Source organism: Phyllostomus hastatus, unplaced genomic scaffold (genome assembly GCF_019186645.2).
Source record: "Phyllostomus hastatus isolate PE091 unplaced genomic scaffold, TTU_PhHast_1.1 phas_scaffold_11, whole genome shotgun sequence".
Lineage (NCBI taxonomy): Eukaryota > Metazoa > Chordata > Mammalia > Chiroptera > Phyllostomidae > Phyllostomus > Phyllostomus hastatus.
The window spans coordinates 5,004,376-5,019,872 of record NW_025334005.1 but is presented as its reverse complement, the minus strand read 5'-3'; the positions used below and the strand labels follow the sequence as shown (position 1 = coordinate 5,019,872).

Below are 15,497 nucleotides of genomic sequence, written 5' to 3'. Positions count from 1 at the left end.
AGTGGGGCACAAGGGGAAAAAAATGGAGGCAAATGTAATAGAATAAATAATAAAAATATAAAAATATTTAAAAAGAAGGGAGGAAAATGAATATCCTGATTTCATGCCTCCATATTGTCCGTGTGCGGTCACAGTAACTGCAGCTCTGGTTGAGGGGTGTCATTTTGACCCGAAGAAAACAAAAATTCCTTGTCTTCAGGAAGAGAAGGATATAGTAGGAGCAAGGCCCCATGCAGTCAAAGCCTCTCTAAAGTCAACTTGATGAAATGAAACGATCAGATGTAACGAAGAGGGAGACCCACCCAGGTGGTCACCGTGCTCCTCTAACGCCCAGTGCAGTGGTGCATCTTACAGGATCCCAGGCGGGTGGGCTTCACTCATCTCAAACGTCAGCACTGATGCAAGTTTGCTGCCTTACAACAGAGCCCCCCTGACCCAATGTCATAGTGCTCTCAGGAGACACCTTTTTCATGGGCTAGAAGCTGACTCTCTGAAAGCTTTCTCCAGTGGTTTTCAAAGTCAGATCCTTGTTTCCCTTATGAAGGCTCTTAATCTAGATTCTTTAACATCATTCTAAGTCTAGCTGCTCTCCGAATTGTCCATTAACATGTGAGCCCTGTCCTTTCATTGTTTTCTTCTGTAATATTAGCCCCGTGCATATGGCATATGCATGGAGGCTTTAAATTCTTGGGGACGTGGATGAGTCTTAACACCCTTCAGCATTGCCCACATGACTGTTTTATGTGAAAAGCAGATGAGACACAGAACAGAACTAGTGCAAGAAAGCAGCTGCGGCACTCACCTTCTCCTGTCCTTTTCTGGGAAATCTCAAATCTGCAAGGAAAACTGATGAAATAATTTGCACCCTTTAAAAAAACTTTATTTATTTACTTTTAGAGAGAGGGGAAGGGAGGGAGAAAGAGAGGGAGAGAAACATCCATGTGCAAGAGATATGTCGATTGGTTGTCTCTCACATGCCCCCCACCTGGGGACCTGGCCTGCAACCCAGGCAGGTGCCCTGACTGGGAATCGAACCGGCAACATTTCAGCTCGTAGGCTAGAACTCAATCCACTGAGCCACACCAGCCAGACCTCATAATGCTCAGCCCTTAATTCACTGTGAACCACAATATGTCGGTGAGCCACATTTCACAGCTTATTAGATGCTGTATGTTTTCTGTCTCTGTGCAGTTTCTGTACAATGTGTTTTCTATAGGTGCAAACACCCCCATGAGGGTCTTTTGCATTTGTAAGCATGGGGATGCTAATTCCTTCACTTCTGATTTCCCAAGTGTCATTGACTTTCCTCTCTTCAGAAATGCAGACCGTGCGTCTGGTTTTGGCAACGTTGGGAACAGGAATGTGTATGGCTGCTATCTCCAGCGCTGTGACCCACACGATAGAGTTACTTCCCACCGTGATCAGGTACCGGACTCACGGATGCCCTTTCAGGGTGAAAACAGACCTTTCCCAGCCAATGCACACTTCTTAAAGGAAGAAAACTAAGACTTATCAAAAGCATAGTTGTAATGACAACAATAATTTTTAAGCAAAGTTTATTTAAAACTGACTTGTCAGGCACTGGGTTAAGTGCTTTAATGTAATATCTCACATAATTTTCTGAGTTGCACTAATGGTAGATGTTATGAGTAACAGTACTTTTCAAAATAATCAAATTGTGTCTTAATATACTTAATGCATTTGGACTTGAAAACTCTTGTTGGTAAATAAGAGAACATTTCAAAAGCAAGAGTGTGGCATCACACTGCTGTGCTGTCTCCCATCATCAAAGCAAGATAATAAATTACACTTCACACATGTGGATTTTAACCAGATTATTTTTGTACTGTCATCTGCACTCCAGGGCAACAGCTTCAGGAATCATAGGGATTGTCGGTAATATGGGGGCAGCCCTGGCTCCCCTCCTGATGATCCTGACCGTGTATTCTCCCCACCTGCCCTGGATCCTCTATGCAGTCGCCAGCTTCATCCCTAGCCTTATTGTCTTCCTCCTTCCTGAAACCAAGAATCAGCCTCTGCTTGACTCCATCCAGGATGTGGAAAAGGGGTGAGTAGCCCCCTGGCTGTCCCTTGGGGGAGCTGTGTGCTCTAGGTCTGTGAGGAGGGGGGCGAAACAGAAATGAGACCACTGTCCTCTGGGCGGGTGCAGACCTAGACCGTTTCCACGTGGTCAGTGCCTTTGGTTGGGCTTCAGCGTGATCCCGCCCGTAGTGACTTCAGACTCTGCCAAGGTTCCTAGGCCACACACACCAGCCCTGCCCAGCCCGCACCAGTAGGTTTAGTGGTGACGGTGCCCTTGTGTGACCACCCTCCCCCCCGAAGGTGTTACATGAACATGCACAGCTCTGAACACCAGCGCCTCATCCTCAGGCCCTGGCTGCCCTCGGCCCAGTGAGTGTCGTGAGCTCCCTGGGACTGCTGGTTCCAGGAGGTCTGTGGGTGCCCTGGCCCCTGAGGAATTGGAGAAAGGCCAGGGCAGGGCCAGAGCCCCTCCCACAGGTGACCGTGTGTCTCTGGGGAAGGAGTGCTGCCCTTCACCTTCACACCACGTGGTGCTCACTGCGGTGGAAGTGTTGAGAAAAGAGGACAAAGAGTGGTAAATACTGGTAGCCAAGAGGACCAGGACTTGGAAAGGATTTCTGGTGAACTTGTGGCATGCTTTCCTAGCCTTTTCCGAGTCCCTTTGGGCCATGCCCTGGTGTCCGACGAGAGTGGAGAGTGGAGACTGCCAGAGCTGCCTTCCCAGTCCCACCCTGGGAGCTCGGGGTTTCCTTCACAGAGGTCACCCAGATCCTCAGGGCAGCGGTCATGGCTTCCATCAAAGCTGGCGGGTCAAGAATTAGCTTCTCTACAGAATGTAGAACATACATGCTTTTTCTGTGTGTTTTTTAAAAATTGTGTTTGTTTGCTGTGTCATTGTGTTCTAGGAGAAAAGGCTCACGAAAAGAAAAACAGGAAGACACCCACGTGAAAGTGACCCAGTTTTAAGGGATTCCAGCAACAAAGTGCTAATCAGAGGGCCAGACAGAGGGGAATGGGATCATCCCTCAATATAGGCAACTTTTGGGAAAGAAGTAAATAAAAAGCTATAATGAAAAAGTGGATCTCATCTACCATTGCAGTACTAAACAAGTATATATAGAATACCTATGATTAATCGTCATAAGAAGTTCTCAGAGCCCTGGCCAATGTGGCTCAGTTGGTCGGAGTGTCATCCTGTAAATTGGAAGGTCACAGATATGACTCCTGGTCAGGGCACATGCCCAGGTTGCAGGTTCAGTCCCCGGTTAGGGCAACCAACCTCACATCAATGTGAGAGAATACTCTCACATCAGTCTCTCTCTCTGCCCCCCCTTTCCCCCTCCCCTCTAAAGTCAATAAGCATGTCCCCGTGAGGATTACAAAAAGCAAAGAAGTGTGAGGAAGGTTGCCAGCTTTTAAAGAAAGCATAATGAAATGTGTAGATAAATTTTGATCCCTAACATGTCTGTGGATAGAAAGAATAGTATTAAAAACATTGATTCTGCTCCAGTTACTTGGTAGAGTAATTAATTACAAAGAAAAAAACTGCATACTCTTGAAAGAATTTTTAAAAGTTACAACTTTATCTACAAATTAATAATAAACAAAGTGACTTAAGAAAGAGAATCACAGAACGAGGGGGGCTGGCTGGTGTTTCCAGTGGCGTCTGCTCGACTCTGTCGTGGCAGCCACGGTCCGAACAGGAAGAGCAGGCGTCTTCACTCGTCAGAGGAAGTGCGGAAACAGACCATAGGAGATGTAACAGGTAATATGTAATTCCGATATCATAAATCGCTGGGCAAAGTAAAGGATTATACAATAAATAGCATAACTAAGTACTTACAAATAAATGACTAATAATGTGATCTCATACCCTAAACCCCCAAATGTTCTACTTTAATAAAAAGTTGATTGGAAAAAACAAACCCTAATTTCCGGTAGAAAACTTGGCTACAAAGTCTTGGGATAGCAAAATGTTTTGAGCAGTAAAGCAAATGCTAGACTTTAGCGACAGGTGATTTGAATACAACTCATTGAAAGCCACTGTTGGGCAAAGCCTCAACAAATCATTGGAGAAAACCGGAAAAATGTTTCACCAACATGATAAAAACAGGTAACTTCCAGTGGTGGACTTTTAAAGTGATTGTTCCTTTCTCCTTTGTGTCTGCCCTCAAAGTTTAAATAAGGAGTATGTGTAGTCTCAAAACATGGTAAGATGTCAACAATGAAGGAGCAAATGAAATGATAAACGATTTTCAAAATGTACTGCTAACAGGTAGAATTCTCATCAATGTCTACCTGTTTTGACCCCTGCCTTAGTGTAATGAACGCCTGACTCGCCGTAGCTCCACAGGGTCCACATTCACAACGTGATCATTTCCCCACTCCCTGTGCATGGGGATCGGATCTACTTAGAGGCTGGCAGAACCCTTACCTTGGCCTGTGGGGTAAGAGCTATCACAGTGGAAAGGGCCAAGGAGAAATTGAAAAGCTGCTGTCTAACTCCCTTCCAAGATAGTAAATCAGAAAGAATAGGGTGTTCTAATGGACAGCAGAAGTTATTCCATCCCTCGAGGCCTGAAGCTCCCAGGGGTGGCAGTTCCCATGATGTCCCTTTAGTTACTTGCGGGGCCCAGCTTGACTCCACTGAGGTCCGTCCCTGCAAATAACTGAGTGACCTTGAAGGATAACTGTGGACGGCTGTGAACAGAACCAGGCACTAGATCCAATTGGAGCTTCTTTCCACTTGTGGATGGGGTCTTTGCCTACGGCATGGTTTCTTTGGTAGACCTTCGCCGAAGCACCTCCAAGGCATGGGCAGTGATTTTCTAGAGCAGCAGGAGCTGAAGCCCCCCAAAGAAGTCAAAGACAAAGAAAACAATGTGATTTCGAGTATAACTTATGTCTAACCTGAAGTTGAAGGGCACGAAGACAAATGCTCTCAATGACGAGTGCTGGTGGGAAGCCCGCTGCTTTTCCCAGGGGTGAATCCTAGTGGTGAGCACTGGGTCGGGTACCATCAGGCGTTGGTTTATTAAAGGATAGTTAATGACTTCCCGAGCAATGTTAGGAAAGACAGCAAATAATTTTATAAAAGTAGGTGGAAAATATAAAAGTGAAAACACCTGTCTACAGCAAACAACAATAACCCCCCCCAAAAAAACCCCCAAAAATAAAAAACCCAAAGGGTCTCAGAAAATTATTGCTGAGGAAAAGAACAAAACCATCAGGCATTCCTGGAAACCAGAAAACATTTTTGCTTTCATTCAGTGGTCCTTTGGTTTAAGCCAGAAGACTGTATTTAATGCAAAGAGAAAGAATGTAATTTAAAATCCTATATGTAATGCTAGAACTATATTATCCAAAAATAGTATCTAAAAGGCCCTGACTAGTGTGGCTCAGTGGGTGGGGTGTCTTACCTCAAACAGAAAGGTCACCAGTTGGATTCCCAGTCAGGGCACATGCCTGGGTTGTGTCCATCCCCGGTTGGGACGCGCAAGAGGCAATTGATCGATGTTTCTCCCCCTCTTTCTCCTTCCCTTCCCCTCTCTCTAAAAATAAATAAATAAAATCTTTTTAAAAAATGTATCTAAAAGGCTGGGGTGTGTAGCAGTGTTATATGTTAAATTTTCATGCGGAATAATATAATATTTTTAAGTAATGGCTGATATGTTTTATGTGTGCTCCGGCTGCAAACACACGTACACACTCCTCTTCCTTTAATTTCTTCACTGGTTTGCCAGGACAGACCCAGCCTACACCTGCCATATCGGCATAATTATTCAGTGTCCCCTTTCACTACCCGAAGTGCCTTGGTCTTGTTCTTATGATCATCCCACCCAGGGGCTTTCTCTTCAAGTCAAGTAGTTAAAAATGAACCCTGAAACCTAGACGTGCACCATCATGTCACAGGAGTGACACTGTCAAGGTGAAACCAGCAAACTTTCTCTTTTGGGTTCAGAAATCTTTGCCCAAGTGTAAGAAAGACTTAGGAAGACATCCTTGTTAGCTAGTCCTGTCCCCACGCCATCCCTGCAGCCCTGAGACTAGCTAAAGATCCGAGCTGGGGAAGGAATTATCAGAAACGAGAACGTGCCCTGGCTGGTGTGGCTCAGTGGGTTGAGTGCCGGCCGGTGAACGAAAGAGTTGCTGGTTCGATTCCTAGTCAGGTCACATACCTGGGTTGCAGGCCAGGTCCCCAGCAGGGGGCGCGAGAGAGTCAACCACACACTGATGTTTCTCTCCTTTTTCTCCCTCCCTTCTCCCTCACTAATAAAATCTTAAAAAAAAAAAAAAAGGAACAAGAACATAGGAGCTGATGAAAAACTGTGGTCAGGTATGTGCCCCTCACCCTAAATGGAGAGAATGAGCTCTCCCACTCAGTAGGAAGCCGAGGTCTAAGGAGGAGACCTAAGGTAGAGAACCGAAAACAAGAATAAACTTACTTAAAGTTAATCTCTGTTTTGTTATCGCCATGCACCAGCAATTTTAAATAAGTGATAACATCCTCCTACACGTCACCTAAAAAATATTTTGTTGGGTTATGTTCTACAGGTTTAATAATACATCTGCGGGCTCCCAGTGAGCACGTTTTGGTTACTTACCGGTTCATAAATATCGTATTCTATATGGGCACTGGATCGCACGCAGAGCCCCCGGGCTCCCTCGGACAGCTGGTCGCAGGCATCTGCGGACCCAGCGGCGCTCACTCGTTTCAGAAGTGAGTTCGTAAGGTTTCAGAGTCAGACGTCTCGCTTTGGACACTCAGCTCCGTGGTATGACATACTCCTGCTTTTAAGTAACGGATTCACAAGAAACAAGGAAGGCGTAGTGATTGGAAAGATGAAGAACCGGAACTTGATTTAGGTCAGTTATGTCATTTTATGTGGCCACGTGGAGTTCTTTCTGTGTTTCAAATTTAGAGCAGTAAAACGGAATGCAAACCGGGAGGTGTCGATGTTCGGTGAGTGAACATGTCTGTCACTTTATGTATGAAATACTTACCTGAATTTGACAGTATTTTTTAAACGGAAATTTGAGTTTTAAGTGCTTTGAAAACTATTAGAAAAAGTAAGAAAACAAAGTGTTATGTTAGTGGTACAATTTAGTCGTTGCCTAGATTGTAACTTTTGCTAATGTTTATTTTCTTTTTTTTTAAATGTGCTTACTGGATGGACATTTACTTATATAAAATGTTATACCAGGCTGTAACCAAAGGATTTATGTTCAAATGGTGAGGTAGAATAAAGACTATTGAGGAAATAGTTGTGCTTTGCGATACTTTATTTTATTTTATTCTACAGTTTTACTGGTGTGGTTATGTATATAAAGTCTAATAAAAATTGTTCACGGTCTCTTCTGGCTATTATTATTTGTTTCCTTTCGTGATTATTAATAAAAATATTTTTGACTTTTAGAAGGTGGAGGGCTTAAAATATGACCCATTCCAAGTGAAAAATAGGCAAGGTGTGCCCCTCTGAAGTTGGGGGCCTGGGAGCAGGCGGAATCCGGGAACCACTCCGAGGGAAACTCGCCTGAGCTGACACGCGCCATGCTAGGTGCTCCCCTGTCTCAAAGGGCAGGCGGCTAAATATCTGGAAGGGCATGACAACAGGCCCACGCCTCTCTAGGCCTCATACAGGCCAAGAGGACAGCTAACGCTAAGACCTGATACCTGAAGGAGTTTCAGAGTCTTCAGGAGGGGGACCCTGTTGGAAAGTGAGCTGAACCCCACCGTTGGGAAATAACAGAACCACCGGGCCTCGGCGAGGGGCCAGAAAGAGACCACCCCAGTCACGGCCGGTGCCAGAACGCGCTCAGCCGGGGCCGAGGCCCGCACAGGACAGAGGGGAGCAGTGGACCGGACTCCACTCTCCTCCACTTAGGCTCCATCCTTGGACAAAGGCAAGAGAAGAAAATCCTCCGAGGTGTATCTGATATGACCGAGTTTACCAGTGCCGTCCGCTCTCTGGCAGAACGGGGCCTCTAAAAAGAGGAGGTTATATATATTTTTTTCTGAGTGGCGTGCTTGCACAGCCCAGTGACTTCGCTTTAAAAAAAATCCCAATGCAGTTTTTACACTAGTGCGTGACATGGAAGTCACTTTGCTATTTGCCTACGAGGTTGCGTTGCTGGCGGACGTGGAGGACGCGGTAACGCGGTAGTCTCCCTCCTGCGGCTGTCTCCCTCCACCAGCGGCTGCGTTTTTATCGTGGAATCCCCGGACACTCACGCAGAGAATGGCTGGCGTGCTGGAAACCGCTGGGTTCTGCCCCCACGTGTGGGGCGCTCTCCCCACGGTCTGCAGGGAGGAGGGCTGAATTCCCCCAGCCGCTGGGAGTGTTGATGGCTGACAGCTCCCACCTGAGTTCCTCTCTGGGCGGGTCACCCCCTCCTCCTTGGCAGCCCGCAGCCACAGACTAGGAGTGAAGAGCTGTAAAGGACGGCCCCTCTTGCCCAGGTGCAGGACAGCTCCGCAGCGCCACCCAGCGGTGGGTCGGCTTAGGCCTCGGCTGTGACTCCATCCCAGTTCCCCTTCTCCCTCTGCCGAGGCCTGCTTCCTGCACTTCCCACCTAGTCAACGTGCTGTCCACAGACCTCCGTCTCCATCTCCGAGTCTGGGTCCCCAGGGCCTGAGCTGCAATAGTAGATCTGCTACAATGCTGAACTAAACTGAAACCGCGAAAACCATGAACCCCCAAACATGTATTTCTTGTGGAATAACCTAAGGGGAGGGGGGAACCTGGAGACACAAGGGTTAGCCATGTGTCTCACTCCACAGGACGGAATCTCAGTCCTGTGTCTGGACAGGGGATTGGCTTTTGCGCATCCGAGCATGTTCCGGGTCCTGCCGGAAGGAGAGCAGGGATCTATCTAAGCCCACACGGTGTCCGGTGGCCCTTTGCTGTGTCCATCCACCGACTCCTGCGCCGCTTCTCCACAATAATATCTCGCAGGGTTCGAACTGGTGCCTCATGTCATTCCGAGCTGACGTCCCAGAGCCCTAGGTCCGGCTGTACTCTTTCCTCCTCCCGAATTCGACAGTCTCTTAAACGGGTCACCTTCTCACTCTGCTTAAGCTGCTTTGTTGAGTGTTCGAGCCCCCGGCCACTAAGAGAGTCCTAAGGCAGATCTGGGGACTGTCTAGGGCAGCGATTGGCAACCTTTTTCATCTCACGGCACGCCTAAATGAATTACTAAAATTCTGGGGCACACCAAAAAATATATTTTTTGCCGATCTGATAAAAAAAGTGGGTGTAACGTTGATTCACTCACACTCCATGGCTACTATTGTGTGGGCTGCTGCCATTTTTTATACTGGACAGTCTAAGGGAAAAGAGGCCTGGGCCCCTGATTAAATCGTCAGGAACTGCATGTTTTAAAACAGTTGACTGAGAGAGAGGAGGCTTCGAGAAGTCTCTAGGAGGTTGTTTCCCTGTCGTCGGAGAATGACAGGCCAGTCACGCCACAGGAGCCTCATCCCACGCTTCTCTCGGCGCCGTCTGTCTGCCACAGTCCTCGTGGGTCAGGTCCGGTGCGGGTTCTCGGTGGACCAGGCTCAGCTGAGCCCGGCCTTGCAGAGCAGTCGGCCTGAGTGCGGGAGCTCCCAGAAGGCAGCTCCACCCATGACCTGCAAGAGGTCACGAGAGGACTGTTTTCCTGCTGCCCTGCCCAGACTGCCCTTATCATTAAGCATCTTTGCGCCTCAAGTGCCCTCTTCCCCTGTTTATCTCTGGGTCCATTATAAAGCCGCTCTTGACCTCAATGTCCTTATTGTGCCAAGTGGAGACGTTCCTGCAATAGGCACTTACCCACTTGAAGGACTGGATAAAGCTGGTTGGGTGGGGGCACCTGTTTGAGGGGCCATGGGGCCTGTAATGAAGACAACAAATGCCTAAACCCACAGGGTGATTGAAGCATTTAAAACAGCGCCCGGAAGAGCGTGAGCACTTTGTGGGTGTCACTATTGTCGTCATCGTTGTCATTCCCGTCAGCTGCTGGCAGAGCGCGTCCTGGAGGCGTCCAGTCTTGAGGACACCCCCCTGCTGTCCGCACGAAGCTCTGGGCCCCAGTTCCCCCCAGAGCCGCTGCATTTTCATCCCTGTTCTGCATCGGGTGGCTTGATGACGTCACGCCTAAAGAGAGGGTTCCGCCGATGACGTAAAGTGTGGAAGTCACCGCTCTGGAAAGTCCCTCGAAGCCTCAGGTTCCCCGTCTTTGTGACTCATCTCTTCTCACTGCCGCCGCGACCTGGGGTCAGCTCGTGGGTCCAGGCAAAGGGGAAGGGAGCCATCTTCCCAGATGAAAAGACAAGGGAGCTACGGCCTCAAGGAGTTTCTTCAAAAAGCCCTCCTTTGGAAGTGGAAGGAGAAGCCCCCCAGATTCCTCATTTACAAGGCACCCTCCACATGGCGACAAACACAGATATGCTCCGACTCTGAGTCGAACTTTAGCAATCTTTGTAAAAACGAACATAAAAGTTCATCTTTTTATTTATTTTTTAATATATTTTATTGATTATGCTATTTCAGTTGTCCCATTTTCCCCCTTCTCTCCCCTCCACCCTGTACCCCCTCTCCCACCTACATTCCCCCCCCTTTAGTTCATGTCCATGTGTCATACTTATGAGTTCTTCAGCTTCTACATTTCCCGTACTATTCTTACCCCCTCCCCCTATCTATTTTCAACCTACATTCTTTGCTACTTATCCTCTATACCTTTTCCCCCTCTCTCCTCCTCCCACTCCCCTGTTGCTAACCCTCCATGTGATCTCCATTTCTGTGGTTCTGTTCCTGTTCTAGTTGTTTGCTTAGTTTCTTTTGGTTTTGCTTTAGGTGTGGTTGTTAATAATTGTGAGTTTGCTGTCCTTTTACTATACATGTTTTTTTCTTTATCTTCTTTTCTTAGGTAAGTCCCTTTAGCATTTCATAAAATAAGGGCTTGGTGATGATGAACTCCTTTAACTTGACCTTATCTGAGAAGCACTTTATCTGTCCTTCCATTCTAAATGAGAGTTTTGCTGGATAGAGCAATCTGGGATGTAGGTCCTTGTCTTTCATGACTTGGAATATTTCTTTCCAGCCCCTTCTTGACTGCAAGGCCTCCTTTGAGAAATCAGCTGACAGTCTGATGGGAACTCCTTTGTGGGTTAGTGTCCCCTTATCTCTTGCTGCTTCTAGGATTCTCTCCTTCGTTTTTACCTTGGCTGATGTAATTATGATGTGCCTTGGTGTGTTTCGTCTTGGGTCCAACTTCTTTGGGGCTCTCTGAGCTTCATGGATTTCTTGGAAGACTATTTCTTTTGCCAGATTGGGGAAGTTCTCCTTTATTATTTGTTCAAATATGTGCTCAATTTGTTGCTTTTCCCCTTCCCCTTCTGGTACCCCTATAATTCGGATGTTGGAACGTTTAAAGATGTCCTGGATGCTCTTAAGTTTCTCCTTGTTTTTTTGAATTCTTATTTCATCATGCTTTCCTACTTGGTTGATTCTATCTTCCTTCTGGTCCACTGTATTGTTTTGAGACCCAGTTTCCTCCCCTTCACTATTGGCTCTCCTCCGTGTATCTTCCTGCATCTCTTTTATGGTAACCTCATCTAATTTGTACCCAAAATCAACCAATTCCGTGAGCTTTCTGATCACCAGTGTTTTGAACTGTGCATCTGATAGGTTAGCTATCTCTTGGTCACTCAAAAGGATGAGTTCTGGGACACTGATTTGTTCTTCTATTTGAGCCATCGCTCTCTCTTGTTTTTTTGTTGTTGTTGTTGTTTTTTTTGGTCTGGTCGCTCCTGTTACAGTGAGGGGCGGAGCCTTAGGTGTTCACCGGGGCTGGGCACCCCAATCGCTAGATTGTGACGTTATATGTGGGGGCGGGAGCGGGGGCGGGAGGGCACAATAGCGGGATTTCCATTCTCCTGGGATCTCAGTCCCTTCTCTGGGATCCTGGGCTGCGAGCTCTGCCCTGGTCCACAATCGCTGCCTCACTGGGTCCGCCAGCCGCAGCTTGAGTACTCAGGGTCCACCGCTGCGTTCTTGTGCTCCCCGGATGGCTCACGCATTGATTTGGTGCCAAGTTTTCCCCGACCTCCGCACCACCAACCCGTGCCCTCCCGGCTCATCCTTTCCTACCGGTCTGGATGAACGGGTCTACTTCAACTTCTTGGCTGTCCGACTTCCATTCAGATAAATCCTCTATCAGTTCTGGGTGTTATTCTACCTCTAAATTGTTGTTGTTCTAATCTTGGTTGTGCGAGGAGGTACGGTGCATCCACCTATGCCTCCATATTGCCGGAAGTCCAAGTTCATCTTTTTATATGGAACCTAGTGAGCTGAATCTGAATAACCAAAAATATTTTTTAAAACAATGCCCACCATAATCAAGCAAAACGAAACAAAGACTAAAAGAAACCCCAAACCACTTCCTCAGGGTCACACAGCGGCATGGGCTTCCCAAACACTTGCCTTCTCGTTTCAGTGTCTGTGAAGCTATACGGTCTGTTTCAAAAGTTCCGGGAACGGAAATGTTGGGAGAACAGAAACTCGAGTGACGAAGAGCCTTCTTGGAATTTGTATAAGGTCAGGTATTGTTTGGCTGAAGTAATGGAAGCCATTTTAGCAGGGAACAGCGTGGGGGCCAAAATGGTCTGTGACCCTCAGAATGCAGTGGATCCAACGCCCCTGACCTGACCTGACCTTGCACTTGACCATGAGTTATACAAGCCCAAATCCTAAAGGCTCTGGAGTTATCCTTCCCTGTCAAATCTCACTTTTTGAACCAAGCTCTCCTGCACCCGGCTGCAGGAAATCCGGGTCCTGGCTGCAGGAAATCCGGGTCCTGGAGGACATGGACGTGGGGTTCCTCGGGCCTGCTTGCATCTGGGGCCTCCCTGGGTGGTCCCTGAGCACTTCCCTTCTGGGTGCTGCCAACTGTGGGCACCACTCCTTCCTTTACCCCCTTCTCAGTGTGGGACTGGAGAATAACGAAAGGGTATTATAAGCATAGGACAAAATCTTAAAACCGAGAATTGGGGAGCAGCTTATCTCTATTTCTGGTGTCACATGGGGCTCCCCCCGTCCACTCCTCCCTTCAGCCCCCCGACTGGCTGCCCCAGCGGTGGGGTGCATGCCCCTTTACTCAGCTGGCCTCGCTGGCAGACAGGCGCCCCACTCCCAACTGCCGGTGGGTTAGCTGGCGAACCCTGGCCCCTTCATCATCATCACAGTCTCTGCAGAGTTACTTCGTGTTGCCTGGGCTCAGCCTCTCTGTCACTAAGCAAAACATCCAGATCGAGTGTGGCACCTGCTGGCTCGTGTGTCACCAATACTGGGCCTCCCTACCACTGAGGAACGTGGCACATTCAGTTCCCTGGCTGTCCCGGTGACATGCCAATACCACCATTGTCCCCACTAGCCCACCACCCCCGAAGTGAAAAGGAATAAACACTAAAAAAGAAGCACACAAACAAGAGACCAGTAGTTAACATTTCAGAAACATTTGCACTCCGATTACTTTCCCTTCACATCTATAACAACCCCCCCCCCACTAGTGGGGCTGTGCCTTATATAGACCAGACTAAAAAAGGCTCACCCGAGTGGTCCCACTTAAAGCAGAGACATCCGTGCTTGCCCTAGAATGCAGAAACTGCTTCAGGTTTTTAATACCTGTCCGCTCCTCGTCTGCCAAGTAGGCGGTTTTAGGGAGAGCTTGGAAGCAGGGAGAGACCGCTGTCTGCCCCACGCTCCTCGCCCCCTCCCTAGCCGACTCAGAACTGCTCCCCGCCATCACTGGCCCTGCTTGTGGGTTCAGGCAAAGGTGGGGGAGCCGAGGCTGGCATTTGGTAGACACTCAGAAATGTTTGTTGGAAAAGGAGCGAGCATCCGTCCTGATATACTCCTCAGGGTCTCTGTCCAAACCGGAGAGAAGCCAGGGAAGTATCTTTCTGTCCTAAACACAGGCAGGACACGGACGAGTCCCTTGACGAGAAGTCACCGAACACTCCTTGGTGTGGGGTAGTGGTTTGTTAAATCAATAGCACCCCGTTTGTGTGATTAATCATTAATATGGCCTGTGAGTTCAAAGTTGGGTTCTGACCAAGAGGTTCACTAATACATGAGTGAATAGCTGAAAGGAATGTGCTTTATAGAGTGTAAACTCTTGGTGTATGGGGCTGTTTCCGAGGAAGTCTCACCCTAGGCCGTGTAATGAGTCAGGAGACCACAGGGAGAGGCGTGGGGACTTGGACTTATTCCTGGCAGGTGGGGAGGAGGTGACTGGGAACAGGGGTCGGCGGCGCGTCCTGGTGAAGATTTGCACAGACCAGGGTATGCTCCAACCACCAGCATCAGAGCTGAGCAGAGACAGAGAGGCAGCTCTGCTGGGGGGAAGGGCAGGCAGAAGACAGTCCAAGACACACCCAGACTCCAGGGTCTGAGGTCTAGGAGGCTCTGGTCAAGGTGGATTGCTAAGAGAAGAATGGAGGGGAAGAAATGGAAAAGTTTCATTGCAGGCCTACTTTCTCCAGAGGGGAGAAAGGCTCACGGGAGAGCCTCACAGATCCCACAGCTCCGCCTTCTCTTTCCCACATTCTACCCGTCTGCTGGGTGTTTCCAGAGCCCGCCCCTGGTCTTCGTGGGTGGGTTCAGCTCCCAACTGGCACTGACAATCCGCCATGGTAATTTAAACCTTCCATCCTGTCAACATTCTCCCAAACACAGAAGTCACTCTCTCCTTTCCCCCACTCACACGGTAGAAGTCCATTGATTAAGTTATTCTAAATATGCACTTGAAATCAATGAAAATAGCAATTTCAAATTTTCTGGCACTTTTAAGGTAGAAAAGCAAGATAAATGGTCTAACTGATTCTTCTTTAAATTGAGGGTTTTAAACAATGATGGATAAAGCTGATGTATAATTTCGAAAGGAAAGGTGTTCCCAGAGGAGGCACCGTTGGCCCTGAGTGGTGAGCTAGAGGTTTTCTTAGACTCCTCCTCCTTTGAGCTGCCCTGTGGGTCAGTGAGGGCAGGACTAGGGCGATCCAGAAAAGCTAAAGACATTTTCGTTCATTAAAAAGAGCTTCAGAAAAGAGTTCTTCATTACTGGGAACATTCCAGCAGAGGTTTCCAGGATATACCAGATGGTATTCAAGCGTCACAGATTAGGTTCAGCCTCAGAAACAAGTAAGACCCTTTTCTACAAAGAGAGGAGAACGACCGAGTTAGTACAGGGAGCGCCTCGCACAGTACCTGGTGCTTAACGGTTGCATAATATACATTAGATTCTTCCCACCCTGAGAGTCCGTGGATCTAATCACGTATATTGGGTGTGCTTCGAAAGGGGTAATTGGATACATTCTTGGTTCTTCCAGAAGCTCACAGTTTTCTTAGGGGCCACTGAGCAAGGGAGACAAGGGAGCAGAGGAGGAATGGCTGGTCTCCTTGCGGACGTCGAGAGCT

General features: G+C 48.0%; 1 protein-coding gene across 2 annotated transcripts in view; it reads left to right on the top strand.

Annotated features, from left to right (window-relative positions):
- Positions 1–3,968, top strand: part of LOC123829601 (solute carrier family 22 member 9-like) — a 55,878-nt gene extending 51,910 nt beyond the window's left edge. Inside the window, exons 8-10 of one of the 2 annotated variants that reach the window (XM_045855470.1) lie at positions 1,317–1,425; positions 1,865–2,068; positions 2,949–3,968. In XM_045855470.1, coding sequence (XP_045711426.1) covers positions 1,317–1,425; positions 1,865–2,068; positions 2,949–3,009 — 374 coding nt within the window. In that variant the 3' untranslated portion in view covers positions 3,010–3,968. The remainder of the gene's footprint in view (positions 1–1,316; positions 1,426–1,864; positions 2,069–2,948) is intronic. The other variant, XM_045855469.1, reaches the window with a different exon arrangement.
- The last annotated feature ends 11,529 nt before the right edge of the window (positions 3,969–15,497 follow it).